General features: G+C 40.6%; 2 protein-coding genes across 6 annotated transcripts in view; both read right to left on the bottom strand.

Moving 5' to 3' along the window:
• The window catches only part of fam124b (family with sequence similarity 124B), a 10,136-nt gene extending 9,572 nt beyond the window's left edge, over window positions 1-564 (bottom strand). The window contains exon 1 of one of the 2 annotated variants that reach the window (XM_030391744.1): window positions 94-564. In XM_030391744.1, the coding sequence (XP_030247604.1) occupies window positions 94-164 (71 nt within the window). In that variant the 5' untranslated portion in view covers window positions 165-564. The remainder of the gene's footprint in view (window positions 1-93) is intronic. The other variant, XM_030391753.1, reaches the window with a different exon arrangement.
• Window positions 565-1,657: 1,093 nt separating this feature from the next.
• Window positions 1,658-16,507, bottom strand: cul3b (cullin 3b). Of its 4 annotated transcripts, none has more exons than XM_030400785.1 (16): window positions 16,217-16,507; window positions 13,356-13,553; window positions 9,864-9,977; window positions 8,519-8,679; window positions 7,931-8,045; window positions 7,488-7,716; window positions 6,941-7,086; window positions 6,182-6,358; window positions 5,849-6,019; window positions 5,397-5,504; window positions 4,659-4,783; window positions 4,203-4,299; window positions 3,875-4,009; window positions 3,543-3,729; window positions 3,168-3,313; window positions 1,658-2,903 (listed from the first exon to the last, which is right to left on the bottom strand). In XM_030400785.1, exons 1-16 carry the CDS (start codon window positions 16,277-16,279, stop codon window positions 2,772-2,774), a joined length of 2,304 nt encoding a protein of 767 aa, XP_030256645.1. In that variant the 5' UTR covers window positions 16,280-16,507; the 3' UTR covers window positions 1,658-2,771. The 4 variants fall into 4 exon arrangements, with proteins under 4 accessions (XP_030256645.1, XP_030256654.1, XP_030256671.1 ...); XM_030400794.1 differs by having other exon boundaries at window positions 3,875-4,006; XM_030400811.1 differs by lacking the exon at window positions 16,217-16,507 and adding an exon at window positions 15,470-15,597.
• Between the last annotated feature and the right edge of the window lie 509 nt (window positions 16,508-17,016).

Genomic DNA, 17,016 nt, shown 5'->3' with positions numbered 1-17,016 from the left:
CATCGTGGCTACGGCTGAAAAAAAAGAAAAGGCGAAGTTGGCTAGCTAGCTACGGTTAGCCCGGAGCTAACGCGGAGACAACAGTTGACTCACTCGGCAGTTTCAGCTCCGGAGTCCACGTTTTCATCGTCGGCTCTCTTAAACGCCACCGCTCTTCGAAACATAGTCCGCCAAACCTTTCACATTTAGTCGAGCCTCCTGCATGGACAGCCTGAGCGGAGGGGTTTGCAGCAGTCCGAATTGAGAGTCAGAAGCATCCTGGTTGATTTCTTTCCACAGGCTGCCCCACAAAAAAATGGGACTCTTGCTGGGACGATGACGTCACCAGCTACCCATACACCGTTATGTTAAAACACAGGCTCTGGTTAATTTTAGGAACATTTGGAGGAAAAAAAGAAGCTAAAAGTGGAGGTGCCTCGTCTAAGTTGAGAAGAAATGCACGCTGGACTATGTTTAGAAAGCTCCTGTGACTAAAGTGTGGGCGAAAGGGAGCAGCAGAAGTCGCTTTAAATCTAAAGCCGCCTATAATAATAACATGGAGCAGATGGCACGTCTAACAATATGAGAGGACAAAGGAGACCGTCCAGACGGGCTGCCAGATTTAAAAGTGCAGGAAGGTATGGAGGGGAGGCTCTAAAGCCTGAAAATTAAAGACATTGTTTGTTAAGACCTTGGTAAGAGCATTAAACTCCTCGACAGCTTTTGGAAGCACACACAGTTTTGACAGGTCCGCCGGTTTCCAATGAAGTGTAAAAGCTCATAAAACTCTCTAACTCGTGAAAGACAGGCAACTTAAAGTTACATCCAGCAGCAGCCCTGCAGCACATCCTACTGTCATGTCACATAATTAAATACATGTGATATGCAATTTATCCATGACATTGTAAAAATAATCATTTGAATGACTTAAACCCCAGATTATCATGATGAAATCCTGCTTTTTTTCTTAGTTTTGTTTTGTTAGCAGCTGGGCAGAGACTTTGGTCTCAATGAGCTGACAGGACATCTACTTTTCAAAATAGAAATTGCAATTACACAATAAAAATGACCTGAAAAGAGCCAGACAAATGAACATTTGATTACAATGAGCTGAGATTTAAAAACAACTTCATGGTTAAATTACATATTTTGTCTATTCATCTATATGGTTATTTATCTTGTCTTCTCGTTTTTTTTTAATCCAACACTGAACACATTTCATTAGTGTTATAGTGTCCTTGTCAGAACTGCTTTACAGAGGTGTTGATTCAAATATCAACATGTTGATGTAGTCCATAGTTTGTGGTGCTTGTGTCGTATCTATAACTTTGTCGGCTCATTTTATATCAGAAGGTAACCATTAGACACCTCTCAGCAACAGATACACAGCAACACGAACTATACAGCTGGATCTATGCCTCTCTAAATCAATTTCAACAAAACAACACATTAAGAGTTTTTCTCTAATAATGGAAAGAGGAGTGACACTTCAACCTCAAAATCCTGTAATAAACAATGTACTCCAGAGGCAAAGCTCCTCATGTGAGCATGGGGATTTTGTCTGTGGCTTACCATTTACATTGAGCTTTAATTATGGTCAGAGAGGCAAGTATTTTTTGACATTTGCCGAGCCCTTCACATGAAAGATGTAAAAAAAAAAGAAAAAAAAAAACATCCCTTGGTGTTTTTTTATTCTACATTTAATATGATGAAAACAAGGCCCTGTACAATCCACCTTCGCAGTGAGTACAATAATTATTTTACAATTTGTACACATTAGAATATGGTGCTAGACTGGTTCCACCCATTCAAAATGCAGTTGAGAATGGAAAAAACAAAAAAACAAACAAAAAAAATCCTCTTTGAAACCTGCACCATGAGGAACCTTCCATTCAAAGAGAGGAGATAAATCTTTTTTGGCCGATCATACAGCAGGCCTGAAGTGAAAAAATGTGTCATGAGAGACCAAACACCATTTATGGAGCTTTTATGTGAGTCTTCTACCCCCGATTGATCCGTAAGATAAAAGCATGCTGTGAAGCTACAGCTCTTGATCTCTCTAACCACTAGTGCAGACCTGGCCAAAATATTGAAAATGGCATTAAATATTTCAGCTGTGTGAGGTGCACTTAATTCGTAACAGAAATTAAAACAACCCCAGAAAAAACAGACATATCTGCAACATAAATTAAGCACTCTTCCTGTTTTCTCAAGTACTCAAAATGTATTTCACTACTGCTGTAAGCCAGGTCTGCAACAGTTAACACTTTGTCCTCTTCTTCAAATTTAAAATCCTCTGGGAGGAAAAAGGCCAAGAGTGTCTTGTCAACCTGTACAGCCATCAATGTGCCACAAAAAAACAAACATAACACATTGACATCAACATTTAAAACAGGGGAGTGAATTCAAATGTTTTCTTGGTCTCCATGTAGCCGCATGTTTGCTTTGAACATGTTTACGCTTGTTCTCGACAGCACGTGGTTAATTGGCAAACAGGCTCGCCCAATTCTCTCCGAAGGCCACAAGAAACATGATTTTGTACAAAACTAGAACCCCCTCCTTTAACTCCTCTCCGCAGAAGAAATCTAATATTGCTAGAAAACTTCCCCATCTTTTGCATGATTTTTTTTTTTTTTACACATTTTATGGAAGAAAAGTTAAGCTTCCCAGTGTTTCCCAGAATCAATGATGAAAGCACTTCCAAGTTCATTCAAACGCATAGCAGTCCACAAAAAAACAAGGCTCTCAGTTTCTCTCAACTCAAAAGTAAGCTTTCATTGAATTCACTTGTTTTATGCTACGTAAGTGTACACTTTGCGGTCCTCCGGTGTTCGTGCCAAATATTCCCTCTCAATGAGTCCTTCAATGCGCTTCTTGATGACTACAGGACTAGGGAGGAATCGTGCTCGCAACTGCTGTGTGACCTGGTGGGACATGAATCAAAGAAACAAAATCAGTACTTCGCATTTTTTATCCTGTCGTTAAGCTCATTTTCACCTTATTTAACATCTTTTGCAACACTATGTTGAAAGAATGAAAATTCCTAAAACATTTTTATGAAGTTTAACTAAACTGTTTTTTATAGTTTTATACTATCAAGACTCAATCATCACTAGGAGGCTTAATAAATGTAAAAGACTGAACTATGATCATGTGGGACCAAAATGCAACCATGTCAGTTGACTGACCTCAGCTACTAGGACATTGTGCTGCATCTTCTTTCTTGACTTCATGATACGAACTATGGCAGCTTCGATCTCATGCTTCCTGTCGTCGTCCACTTTCTGTCGTGTCTCCTTCCTCTCTGGGTCCGACTCTCCCTGTTTAGCGGCCACTAGGGGGTGCATAACAGATGAAAATAAATGCAAAACACAAGTTGGTTTTGTCACATTTACTGCTGTGCATGGGGCTTATGCACAAGTAATTAATTACTGTTCCATCTATTCAGAGAGGACACCAACTCTTTCATATATTATAATAATGCATCAAAAATAAAACAAAATAATAATTGAAAAAATGTAAGTCTTCAGAAAACACCACATAAACTTAATGATGGTCCTCACCTGTCTGGATTTTGACACGGTGCAGTTTGGAGGTAAACTGGTCATTGACTGTAAACACATGGCCGTTCTCAATCTCCTTGGACTTGGGCTCCTTGGTGAGAACTCTCTGAGTGGGCTTCCCACAGGCTAGAGACTGCAGTGCTCGCACAAGCTCCCTCTCCGGGATGTCAGTCTCCTGCTGAATCTCCTACAGGGTGGAGAAATCAAGTTCGGGGCCATGATGAAAAAATAACCAAGATGTAACAGAGAGAAAAGCAGGAATACTGGGAGGAGGAAGATACTATGGGAACTGGTACACTGTATCAGGGCCTAAGTTGTGCTGAGTTGAGTACCTCAAAGGTCGACTTCTCTCTGTTGTTAAAAAGCATGAGGATGGTCATCTGGAAGGTGGAGACCTGCAGGATGTGCTTCCTAGTGTTGGAACCAGTTACCTGGGCTCCTCCTACGCCGACCTCTGATCCGTCCTCCTTTCAAAATGTTCGGTTTGAAGTATTATTAAAAAGCTTAAAAACATGTTCAAAGTGATATAAGGGATCTAAAGTAATACTTTGCAGGATGCATGGAAACACTGGTCACCTTACTTCCGCTGACATGGCATAATTATTGCATACAGTATGGTAGAAATGTGCTGCTGATAGTCCATTTTAAAGTGACACAAACCTTTTTGATGGGACCGTAGAAGGTGGCGTTTAGATCTGCAGAGCCCATATGGTGCTGCAGTGTGAGTTGTCTGCCGCTGTGCTTACCAAGATAAAACCTACACACACAAAGGAGTCACTAGAGGTTAACATCTAAGAATAGTCTATGTAGCACAATTAATCCAACTTAGGTGTTAGTACTTTCTGCAATAGGCACGAAGACAACACCTTGGCAACGCATCATGTGTGACAACAGTGTTTCAAGGAAGAAATGAAAGCTTGTCTATTCAACAACGAGGCGAGATCGGAAAAAAGGTTGTTGCTCTGGTCAGCTACCAATTGTATTTACACACAACGGGGCTTAGTATGACTCCTCTGTTTGGATCACACATTTTGGACTGAAATAAAAGTTATAAAAGCATCAAATGTATTAACAATAAAGTTCTAAATCTGTGCTTGAAGTGTACAAGTGACTCACCTTCTAAAGACTTCAAATGCATGTCGCGGTGAAGGAGGGATGTTGCACTTAGGTGTTGCTGATTGTGTTGGCCAGTATCCCGTGGTCAGGACTCTCACAGTGAGATCAACCCCTCCGAGTGATACCTGGAGTCATAAAAGACGCAAGAAGCACAATCAGCTTTCTATCTACACTGATGTAATTACACCCTGTACACTGATGACTTTTATCGGTGCAATTAGAGGGTTAGAAACAGATAAAACAGACAGAACTTAATTAGACAGAAATAACTACAGACCACGGACACAACTGGGTCACATGCGCTGTTTCACTGAAACAGAGTACAGTGTTACATTAAACAATAATACATTTCTTAATTTAACAAAATAATAGTTTAGATACATGAGAAAATAGGTTTAATTACTTTAAAAATGCACTTTTTGGATGTAGACAAGTAAAAATGTGCTTAGATAATAACTGGGATTAATTTCTGCTAATTTATTATCTGCTAAACATGAATCACATTTGCTTCAGCATACTAGAATGACAATCAAATAGAGTGACGGAGGCTCTGGTGACAGCAAAGCCAGAAATAAGCAGCATGTATTCCCAGGATACGGATAGTTAGGTGCATAATTGTTTTCATCTAACAGAGCAACGTGGCATTGCAGTCTGCCAAGCAGCAGTGTACTGATAACAAATAGCAAAGTGGCCTCATTATTTTGACAGAATGAGCAGCGGTGTGTAGCGTCTCCTCACCCCAGTTGTCTGTAGATGTTGTCTAAACTCATCCATAGTGGTGTTGGAGATGCTCATGTCCCGGAACATGCCCTCCAGTTTAGAGGTGAACTGACAGCCGCACTCGGTCTGAGCGATGAATACACGGAGAGAGATCAAGTTTTTAGTTCATCAGAAGCTATTCATGTTCAAATCAACACTCATAAGGTGGTCAGCAAATCTAAACAGCCTGCTTATTGTAGGTTCGCAGGTAAACTTTGTGATGTACCTATATATTTCTGTAAGATTAAATCCTTAGGGGCTTAGATACTCATTTAAGAAGATTAGAAAATCTAAATGATGGAACAAGAAAAAAAAAAAAAATGGCATAAAATAATTTGAGCTTGACAACATTTTCACATGTGAGGGCTGAAGGTTTTTCATTCAACCAACATCCTGACTAATTATTATTATCATATCACACTCCTGCTCACCTTGAGCTTGGAGATCATGTTCTTCTCAGAGTCATCAGAGACGCTCTTGTTGGTGAGCAGCCTGCGGGCCAGATGCTGCTTGTAGTACCTCTCAAACACATCTTTTTCCTGCATGAAGCGGAACAATACCATGGCCTTGTCCAATATAGACTCCACCTCCTGCTCTGTCAACTAAACGAAAAACACAATGATACAGATTAAACAGGATGGTCATAAGCAGAGTCAATGATCTGATAAACCCCCTAAAGTCTTTCATGCTTCGGTGTGGCATCAAATCCTGTATGAACATTAATCTGTATGTCCTAAAAGAACAGAATCGATTAGAGAGCTCACCCCTTTAACTCCTTTCTTCAGCTTGTCATCAATGAAGAGTGAGAGGTACTCAGGCGAGCGAGAGTTGAGATTAAGGAAGTACTCAAAGTCGCCTGCGATCGTCTGTTTGAAGAGCCGGTCATTATTGAAAGACTCCTGGAGGAACCGGTCGAAACGTGACTTCAGGTCCAGCAAACCCTGAGGGGAAAGAGGCAAGGAGACGGTGATGAATTGGAGGTAATACAGCAGCAGTTTGCATTATCAGTATCTTAACACAGCAGTTAAGCTCTAACAGTAGCTACAGCAGAGGAAAGCCAGTTTCAGGCTGTCAGGCTCCTTCAAAAGTAGAGAAAAATGAATATGATAAGACTTGAAAGTGCCTTCACTCTGAAAGACCTCACGTTATTCAGCAGAGTGCAGTGACTGTGTAGTTGAGGGCAGACACCATCATGGTTTGTGGGCACGAAGGCAGGGCGTCAAAGCAGTTATCCTCTGCAGGGAAGTTATGGAAGTGTATTATGGTGAAGGCTCGGCACGCAATGGTGTGCTAAAGCGTACTGAGCCAGTAAAATAACCAATCTAACAAGGTTAGATGTTCTGACTGGTGTCTTTTTCTCTATCATTCCTCTGAATATATGTGGTTAGAAGGTCATAGAGTGCTTCACAAGAGCATGTGAACCATCAAAAGCACCTCCTACACTTGCAGCAGCAACGGCATTCCTGCAGATTCAAAAGACTGAGCAAAAACATCACTGTACTGCAACTACCCCATCGTCTCACCTGGATGTAGTCTACTGGGTTCTTCCCCTCCCCCTCCTCTGACACGAGGGCTTTGCCTTGCTCCCGCAGGTATGAGCTCATGCACTCACACATGGTCTTCAGCCCATTGGGAACCCTGCTGAACAGCTTGTACATGCACGCCAAGTCTGCGATGGAGATGCATGAAAACACACACAAGCACACATATTAAAAATCTAGTTGCACCAACAGAGACAAGGACAGAGCAGCTGAGTTCTGCTGAAAACAGGAAAATATTTTCTGAGGACAGCCAGCATCACTGAAGCTACAGCCCTGCAGTCCCGGTTCCATCGAAATCCAACCATTAGAGTTACATCTTTGTATTCCATTGTCTGTGACATGAGCAAGGGGAACACTGTGGCTGCATTACTGATCCAAAACAATATATCATTTGCAAGTGACAGTTAAAAAATTCCATAAAGTTCCGTATTGAGGATTTCTGTAGTTTGAGTAGATTTAATTTCCAGAGCTCACAAGGGCCTGAAACTACAAATGCCAAAGACATGAAGCAACACTGCAGCGCTCTTACCGTCTGTCTTGCCGTTTTTGAGCATGTGGACGAGGCCTGAGTTCTCCATCTCTACGATCGTCTTCATGTGTTTGGAAATGAGCTCACGTTCCACCACCTTGACAATAGGCTCCTCTGTAGATTTGTCCAAGCAGTGCATCACCCGTTCAATCTCCTCATTGATCCTGGCTTCCACTTTCTTTATGTACACGCTGGCACTGTTTTCTGCTAGGAACTTTTGGCTCTCCATCTAAATGTAAACAAGAAACACTTACATGCTGTAAATGACAGAAATGGCTCTCACACTCCTTTCCATTTTTCACAATATTTCATTATTTGTATTTCTGCTGTATTGTGTTTGTATGGACCCCAGAGAGGGAAGACGTAGCCAAGGCAACATCTAACAGCAATCAAAATAAACAATAAACACTGAACAGTCGGGGGAATGATGTTCTGTCACAAACCTGGAAAAATTCTGCAGACATTTCTAAGAACGGTGCCTCAAAGTCTTCTTCATAAACAGATCTCCCTTCAAGGCCAAGGATCATTAACATTTGGCAGGCATTTCTAATGGCCCCCCTGGTAAAGAAAAGAAGCAGACCGAATGCTGAAGGCACATCACTGATGCAAAAGAAAAATTGTAAAATATGCAATGTTAAAAAACACCAAACAGAAAAACACTTCAGGCTTATTCCAGTTACTATGGCAGCCTAACTTTTGATTATTCATTCATCTAATAAAAACAACACACCACAGCACATGAGGCTCAGAAAAATCAATGTTTTAAATGTCAGAGCCCCTTTCAGTGAACTTCCCGGCAGATTTCATATCAGCAGATGCACTTGACAGCTATTTATTATTTATGGAGAAAGCATAAATCCTGTCTGGTGACAAATGATGATTAAACATTTCCCTTACTTTAACTACATACAATGTGATTTTTTTATGTAATAAAAACAAATCTAATTTATGTGCATCTACAATCAAAATTAACATGTCAACATCAAATGGCAATTGTGAACAATCAATCATGTCTGTGTGTGTTTGGCTACCTGTCCACCACCTCCCCTTTCCTCTCACGTGCGATCATATCCAGCAGGGTCTGCCGGAGGTGGTCTCTGATGCAGCCATAACGAACCACCTGATCTCTAAAGATGATGAGACCCAGGTTGTAGACATTCTCAACATTGTTCTGCTGTACGTAAACCCGGTCCTGTGGGACAAAGACATAGAAAGGAGAATTTATGTTTTGGGCAACGTTGGTTAATACATTAAAGCCCTAGAGGTCTGAGGTTAAAGAATTTGAATTTGAGTTACACTTGCTGACTTAGCAACTTTAATTTAGCCAAAATCAATTGTTTGCACCTAGCCATGATGATTCAACACTTGATGATATTGAATTCATGGTCATTTTTCAATACATATGCAAGTTTGTGTTGATATATTCAAATAGGAGCAGTGCATTTCTGCACCATTTCTGGCACTGACAACATAAATACTCAGTGCAGTCCATTAACCTGGGCAGCAGGAGGGTGTTAACCCTGCAAAGTTTGGGTAACACCGACCTGTTTGCACTCTCTGAAGGGGCGGCAGGTTCCCTCACTTTGTTTGAACCAGTTTTTACATGTCAGTCATTTATAAGTCATATTTGATCAGTCACTCTTCTGAATCATAAGTCATCATGCCAATGTTACAGTTAGTGATACAATCACAAAAGTTTTATTTAACTTATCACAGTAGTTACTAAAATTGTTTTTATGGTTGTAGCTCAGCCAAAAACTATTGTTTATACTTTAAATCAAGCAGCCAACAGAAATAAAGCCAAGTGCAAAACACTGCAGTTCCTCGAATGGCCACTTGAGGCTGACTCCAATAAAAATCAGTCAATCCCCATAGACCCCATATGCTAAACATTTGAGCAGAAAAAAAAATTACTTGTATACAGCCTTGTACAAAAATTTGTTTTTGTTTGTATAGATATTTTTTCCGTTCATTAACAGTTCTTTGTATGACAGCTAGCCACTTGCTGTGTAGCGAGCTGTCAGCAAACCAGGCTTCATTCGGTTTGGATCAGCTCCACCCATGCTCCATCTCTCTCGAGTGGAGCCAGGCGCTGCCAAGATGGCAACGGCTAAAACCAACACACTGAGCTTCACGTACAGCTCGTCAGTCATCACAAAGACTACACCCATGTTGTATACAGTCTATGCTTTAAATCTACATGTGCACCTGAAACAGCACTACTGGACTGACATTCTTTCTTTCGTCAAATCGCACATGAATGAGAGAAAATAATCAAAGCGTTTAATTCTCTAACTCTGTTGTTGTCTCCTCACTGATGTGTGCTATTATGAAGCTGTGTAAATGCGTTAAATCACAGGGAACTTAACTACTCACCATATACATGAGGATGTCTCTGATCATCACCATTGCTGTTTGATGGTCATTCCAGGCCTGATTTAGAGTTTGGAGGAAGTTATTGTTTAGGGAGTTGAGGACATCTTCTCGTACCTTTGTGGGAGACAAACACACATGCATGAGGTGGGCAGGCAACGCCAAGTTCTGCAGTATAAATGACAACACAGTGCCTGAGTAAGAACCAAACGTCCCTGTTTAAGAGAGGAAAATGCTCCTGCATCAAGCTGACACATCCATGCAGTATTTTATCATGATCATACTTTTCTGTTTCTTTAATACACTTTCTCTACTCGTCAGGAATAAAACAGCTTGATAATAGTCACACTGCAGTGTGACTCAGCACTGTAAACCAAACGTCTCTGTAGAGTAAGATTCTTAAGGGCACACCAACCTCCCTTGTTTTCTCCTTCTGGACAAGATGAATTATCACCTCTGCTCCTACTAACGCACCAGATCAAATGTTAGGGTGCAAGATAGAAGCCACACATAAATCTGTATATGTGATTGAATAAAAGACTCCTTGTGCACACACACGGCTTCTTCTAAGGTTATTATGAAGGTACTTTGGTTGCTTGGTGCTGATAAGAAGCTGCTCTTATGTTAATCTGTTCTGACAAATTCTAATGCTGCTGCTCCATCACATTTCACAACAGCCTGTAACCTAAATTACAGTAATATACATATATATATATATTTTTGTTTAATGAATGCTGCATCAATACCAACATTATATTCAGAAGGCTGTGATTAGGTCTGCAACAAATGATATTTCTTATAATCCGAAGAATCTGATGATTGTTTTTGCAATTGTTTAATATTAAAAAAAAAGTGAAATGTGCTCATCACAATTTCTCAGAACCCAAAGTGACATCTGCAAAACAATTTTTTTGTCCGTCCGACAGTCCAACACCGAAAAGCTGTGCATTATCTATCAGAAATGACAAAGAAAAGCAGCAAATGTTTGACACTTTAGCTTGATAAATGGCTGGGATTAATCAATGACTAAAATAGTTGATGATCAATCTTCTTTTGACTGAATAATCAAGTAATCAACTAATTGTTGCAGCTGTAGTTGTGATGGTCGACTGTAAATAACTACAGTCAGTATGAGTGTGATTTCTTCTATTGGTTTCTATATATTGTTGAGCCAGAGGATGCCCACATGTATATTGCCATGTTTGTTGAACCATAATGTCATGTAGAAGATGAAGGATTTTAAGCTTTTCTCAGTCCTAGTGTAGATGATTTCTTTTTGAGGGGGAATGACACGCAGCAAAGGGACCCGGGCCGGGAGTCGAACCCAGGTCCGCTGCAGAGCCTCGGCACATGGGACGCGCGCTCTACCAACAGAGCTAAGCGGCCTCAAAATGCACCTGCTGTCTGGCTGCCTGGTCAGCGTTCAGCAGAGAACTAAAGTGTAAACTTAAACTAGAGCTGCATGACATGGTAAACATTTTTAAAATAGTAAGGAAATTGTGCTGTGATTCACTAATAGTAGGAATGATCATTTAGCATCATAATTTTCATTCTCATTGAAAAAAAATGCTTAAAATCACGATGATGTGACAATTATTTGGGTCTTTACCAAACAAACAGTACTAAATTATGAGTTCTGTCACACATTTTAATTTTATCAGAAAAGTTAGAGCTTCTGAGATTTTAATATTGCACTTGGCCAGATCCAGATTTCAAAAATACTTCCATACTTGTGCAGCCCTGAGTCAAACACTGTCATTGTTCAGAAGAAATTCTAAATCCCTCAATCCTTCAGTAAACAATTCTTAATGGCAGTACCTATTAGTCCTAAACCTGTCTATTAAACCCACCTGAGAGGTGGCGTGACTGTCACACAGGAATAAAACGTACAGTATATATTTAAGATCTAACACAGCAAATTTCAATACTCCTGTCTGGTTGTAGTTTTGGAGATAATTTTGCAGATTCTTCATCTGCCGGCATATAATTTCTGTCTTTCCATGAAAGTGATATCTGGATCATTATTAGATCATAAAAACACATTCAGGTGTCAGATCGTTCTTCTTTGAACTGTTGCTTGTTGGCATTCCCTCCTGCTAATTTACTAAACCTGCCAAGTCAAGAATGTGCATTCAATTAAGCTGTAAAGCTATCTGGCTGATATTCAACAGCAGGCTGCTGAAATACTGCCCAACGGGTATCTGCACACTGTACTGCTCAAGCTGCACAGAAGCTTTCACTTCAGATATCATGGTCAAACTTACTTTGTTACTAATTATATGCAACAAAGAAACAAGTGGCAGCTTAAGAGAAACATTCACTAATGGCTTCTCTAAACTGCCAATATTGGAAAATGTGTTAATCTTGTAGTTGCAGAATGAGCAATGGATTTCCATTATTTTATACATACGGCTTAAAAGAACTTGGCAAGTCCATCATTTTAATTACAATGGATTTCTCTTAGCAAATAAATCAACAAAACAGAGAAACCTGTTCTCTATCATGGTGTCAATCAAAAACATATTGATGCACTTCTGCTACACACAAGGAAAAACCTGTTTTGGGAAATGCTACCAGACAGACAGATGACTTAACTTGAACAGCTGAAAACCCAGAACAAAATTACAACTCAAGGACACCTATCCACAAACTTGGGGGCACTTCCCGGCAAGTCACAGAAATGAGGAATCTGTCAGAGGGAGATCTAAGTGATCCTTAAAGACTTTCACAAATCTCCCATTACTCAAGAGTTCAAGTAACAGCCTCTGAAATTGCATTCCCTACCTTTGAAACTCGCCCTCGCAAGGCTGCTCATGAATAGAAACAGCTGAAGTTTTCTGGTATTACCTATGTTTTGCAAGGATGGCACACAGGCCAAGCAGTAATACAAATCTTAATGTAAAACCTGTGACAGATTCGGTTTAGCATTAAGTAGACGACTGAGAAGATGCTGTCAAGCTTAAATTCAGCTTTAAAGTTCAAACAAAAGCTCTGAACAAGCCCTTAAACTGCTACTGTAGATTAAATACAATGTCAGCGCTTCTAAATCTACTTCAAGTCTTAGATTACCACAAGACTATCTTATGATAAAGACAAGTTGATAATTATCTGTTAGAAGCGATGGAAAACATTATAACAACGAGAAAAGCAGCATAAAGCCTGTTATAGTTCATTTTCCGAGCACTGTCATCACTGGAATGTAAGTGTCTGACACGTTAACCAAGTTCAAGATGAGGATCGTGCCGTGTGTCATCATTTCCTTTGATAGGAAGAAAGCAGCACAGTTGCTTGTTGAAAATAAAGGAATACTGTCAAGGAAATCAGGGTTTGGGCAACTGAAAAACGTAATGGGAGTTTAAGGATTTCGTAATGTGTTTACCACAGGAGCTATTACCTCGTCATGAATGTCAAAATCTGTGTAATTCCACCTGCACCTGCCAAAATATAAAACATGCCTAATGTTTTGAAAATGCCTGCAATCTGTGTTAGTCTTACTTTGTTTATAAGGTGTTCGGTAACGACCTCCCGGAGGCCCGTGTACAGCTTCTCTCCATGTTTGTGGAGGACCATTGTGTAGGCGTTCCTGTACAGTTCCTCGAAGCTCAGGCCGCTGTTGTTCTTCCTCTGAATCTCCTGGATGGCATTCTTCAGAAGGTCCCAGATATTGTTGACGTACTTCTCATCCATTGTCATCTGCAAAAGGCAACCAGTAATGAACAACACGATCATCACCTATGATTATACTCCCACTTCTGTGCAGTTTTTCCCTGATTTTTTTTCTGCATCAGAAATGAGAGCCAGGGGATGGGGAGCAGTGCAAGCTTTATTTATTTTGCAATGTTCTGACAAGTTCCTACATCTTTTCTGTCTGTTCGCAAATCTGTGAAATTATAATAGAACATATTCTGGAAAGAGAACCTTTTGCCCAGATCCTAAACTCTAAGACAATACATCCACACCTGCAACTGCTCTTAGGAATCTCCACCAAACATATGCTTTAATTTATAGATAGTTCAAGTTGATATTTCAGCCATGTCGGCGTTTAGTGTCTGCTGATTATAGCGAATGAGGCAGGAGTTTTACTACGCCTGAAACAAAGGTCTACCTGGGAGAATTAATCAGGAAAAAGTTGCTGAGCATTAAAAAAGGTCCTGACACAACAGCTAAGTTAACAGCTAAGAGGGGTGCCGTTACTATGCCAGCTCATATTAAAACCCTGAACAGGAGACATTACCTGAATATAGAGATGGAGCATCAACGTCACAAATCAATATGCATTTCTGAAATAATGCACCTCTATCTAGGCAAACAACTGTGTATCTTGTGGCTAATCTATCTGGTATCTTCTGTGGTAAGATTGGCACATTTAGAGTAGGCTGATTCAAGTCTTCCCGTTTACTCTCTCTGTCTCTCAGTTACCTTTGACAGCTTACTTAAAACCCAATTAATCCAATAAATTAGTGGGATAGCTGTGGTAAGACACTCTATCCCATAAGGGTAATTGTCAGATGGTCAGTTCTTACCATGTCCCACTGAAGAGATGGCTGAGATCATTAACAAACCTCCAGTCAGAGAAATCTTTATCGAAGCAAGCCCCTCTGTGGCTCAAACCAAGATCGTCAGCAATATGAGGAAGATGTTAAATATTTAAGAAATAATTATGCATGTGCATGTTTGTGAGATTGGTCCACTTAGGTTCGGTATGACTCTATCTGTTAACATACATTTTTAAATGTGGCATGTGGCTAAAGTTGCAAAGGTGCGATGACCAACACCAATACCAGACAATATCATGGTTTAAAGATATCATGGTAAAGAGTATTACACAATTACTATTATTAACATTATCAGTTACAATGACCATTAATTAAACAAAAACGTGAGGATTTTTGGTTGAACAAATGCGCTTTTATAAATGACAGAATCTTATGCCCTCACAGAGATTAAACGTAATATAAACTTGAAATATACAGACTTTTCAATGACACTAATTGGTAGAATTCAGTACATACCCTCAGGTTTCATACGACAGTGCTCCATTCATAGATACTGTGAAACCGGTATAACGGTGCAACCCTACATGAGGGTTCAACAAATTCAATCGTACAAAACACTGTCCCTATTTACAAACTAAAAAACTATTGTGACTGTTACTTTTTAAGTGTTCAAATGTCATTTAGAAGCTGGTAGTGTGGGGAATGTGGTAGATTTGTCAAGATCTTGCCCCACAAAAAGCAGGAACAACATTTTTAAGTTTCCAGCAACAATAAATAGTGATTGAAAAACATATAATTCTGCACAGCACCTAGCTGAAGTGCATCATCATATTACAGTTCTCAAAAGCTTTAAATTGAAGTAATTCTACTCAGCTTTCAACTTCAACCTCAATATTTGCCCCCACTGGTGTGGAGGAACAGTGTGTGCTCCTCCTTGGCCGACAAGCCCAAACACATGCATGTCAAGATGCTGCCCTCACAGCAAGTCTCTGTCAGGACTGGGCCACATTCAACAGGCACACATAAGGACAAGGTCCTCTCAACACAAGATAGCTATGTGGCCACTAGCACACAACATGACATTACTCCATTACTCACAGAGGAGTTACCAACCAAGTATCTGGATGATGAACAGTCTCACTCAACCAGTCACACACAGGCAGAAATTTCATTTAAAGCAGAATGAGGTCAGATCATAAATGAGGTCTTTCGATGACTTGCAGACAAAGGGAGTGCCAGGTGGAGGAGGAGAGGACTCCTAAACCAACATTCAAACAAAAACAACGACAAAAACAAGCCTCGGATCCAGTTTTGATGCAACCCACAATGCAGACCAGAACTAACGATAGGTTAGCTGGTTTGTTTTTTGTTAGCATCCATCCACAGCTGTATTTACGCTGCTCCATGTTCTTGCACACAGCTGGAAATGTAGCTCGCCTTCCGGGGCGCAAAAGCCAGTCAGATTAAAAGCTCGTACACAAGCACGTCATGCATTTGATAAAGAAACCCCAAAAAACAGTCAAAACAACAAGTGTCAAGAGCCAGGGCTAATGTTAGCGTCGGCTGTGGCGACAGATCCAACCTGCTAGCTAACGTTTGGGGAGTTGTGAGACAGTTTCACATTAAAGACAATAAAAAGTCATTCATTAAAGTTCATACTGGGGTGATGATAAAACAAAGCAGCCGCCTAACCAACAAACCAAGACTCAACATTTGACGCCTGCACTTTGTTTACGGATAGGCAAGTCATATCTGCTGCTCAGCTGGTTAGCATGCTAGCATGTAGCCAGCAGCCCAGACCACGGCGATCGAGTCCCCGCCTGTCGGACAGGCAGAGCACCTACTGCGGTGTGCACTTACAGGAAAGGCCCGTATCCTCATTTTGGTGTCCTTCTTGGTGGGGCCTTTGCTGAGATTGGACATGGTTGCCTCGTCCGTTGGCTCTGTATTCACATGAAAGTATTCTCCAGGGAGGGACGGGGGTGACTACTGGTTTATGCAGCAGCCGACGAGCTTTCACTCGACCTCGTAGCACCGCGTCCCGGCACCGCAAGTTTATTGTTGACAGCCAAACGCCAAATCCGATAGTTGTTCATACAGCAATGGCGGACTACCTGCAGTTCTCATTGCGCAGAGCTCACGCACTCCAAGTCACGCGAGAAATTAGTATCTTGGCACATTTTCTCTGCTCTGCCTGCACCTGTACCTCAGAATCATTTAGGTTTATCACACATATGTTACAGACAGTTCAGTAGTGAGTATTGTTATTAGAGCTTTTATTCAATAGTTGTCTGTCCTGTACTGTAATGCTGCCTGTTTCACTGGAAGCAGGGTATTTTCCAGTGGTGGAAGAAAAACTCAAATACTTTCCTTACATAACCACTAAAAGTGCAAATCCCAAATTGTGATAAATTCACCAGTGATGGAAAGTAACGTGACTTAGCACATTAACTCAAGTACTTTAGCCCTCTTAAGTACAATTTTGAGGTACTTGAGCAGACTATTTTTCCAATTTCTACTTCTTTATAGGCCCAATTCCACTCCACAACATTTTGCAGGCATAAACTTTTTGCTGCACTACATTTATTTGACAACTTTCCTTAATGGTTACTCTGCAGATAACATGCTGCATCAGAGCCAAAGTTAGTCGATTATTTTGG

This window comes from Sparus aurata, chromosome 2 (assembly GCF_900880675.1).
Source record: "Sparus aurata chromosome 2, fSpaAur1.1, whole genome shotgun sequence".
Lineage (NCBI taxonomy): Eukaryota > Metazoa > Chordata > Actinopteri > Spariformes > Sparidae > Sparus > Sparus aurata.
This window is presented reverse-complemented; position numbering and strand designations above follow the sequence as displayed.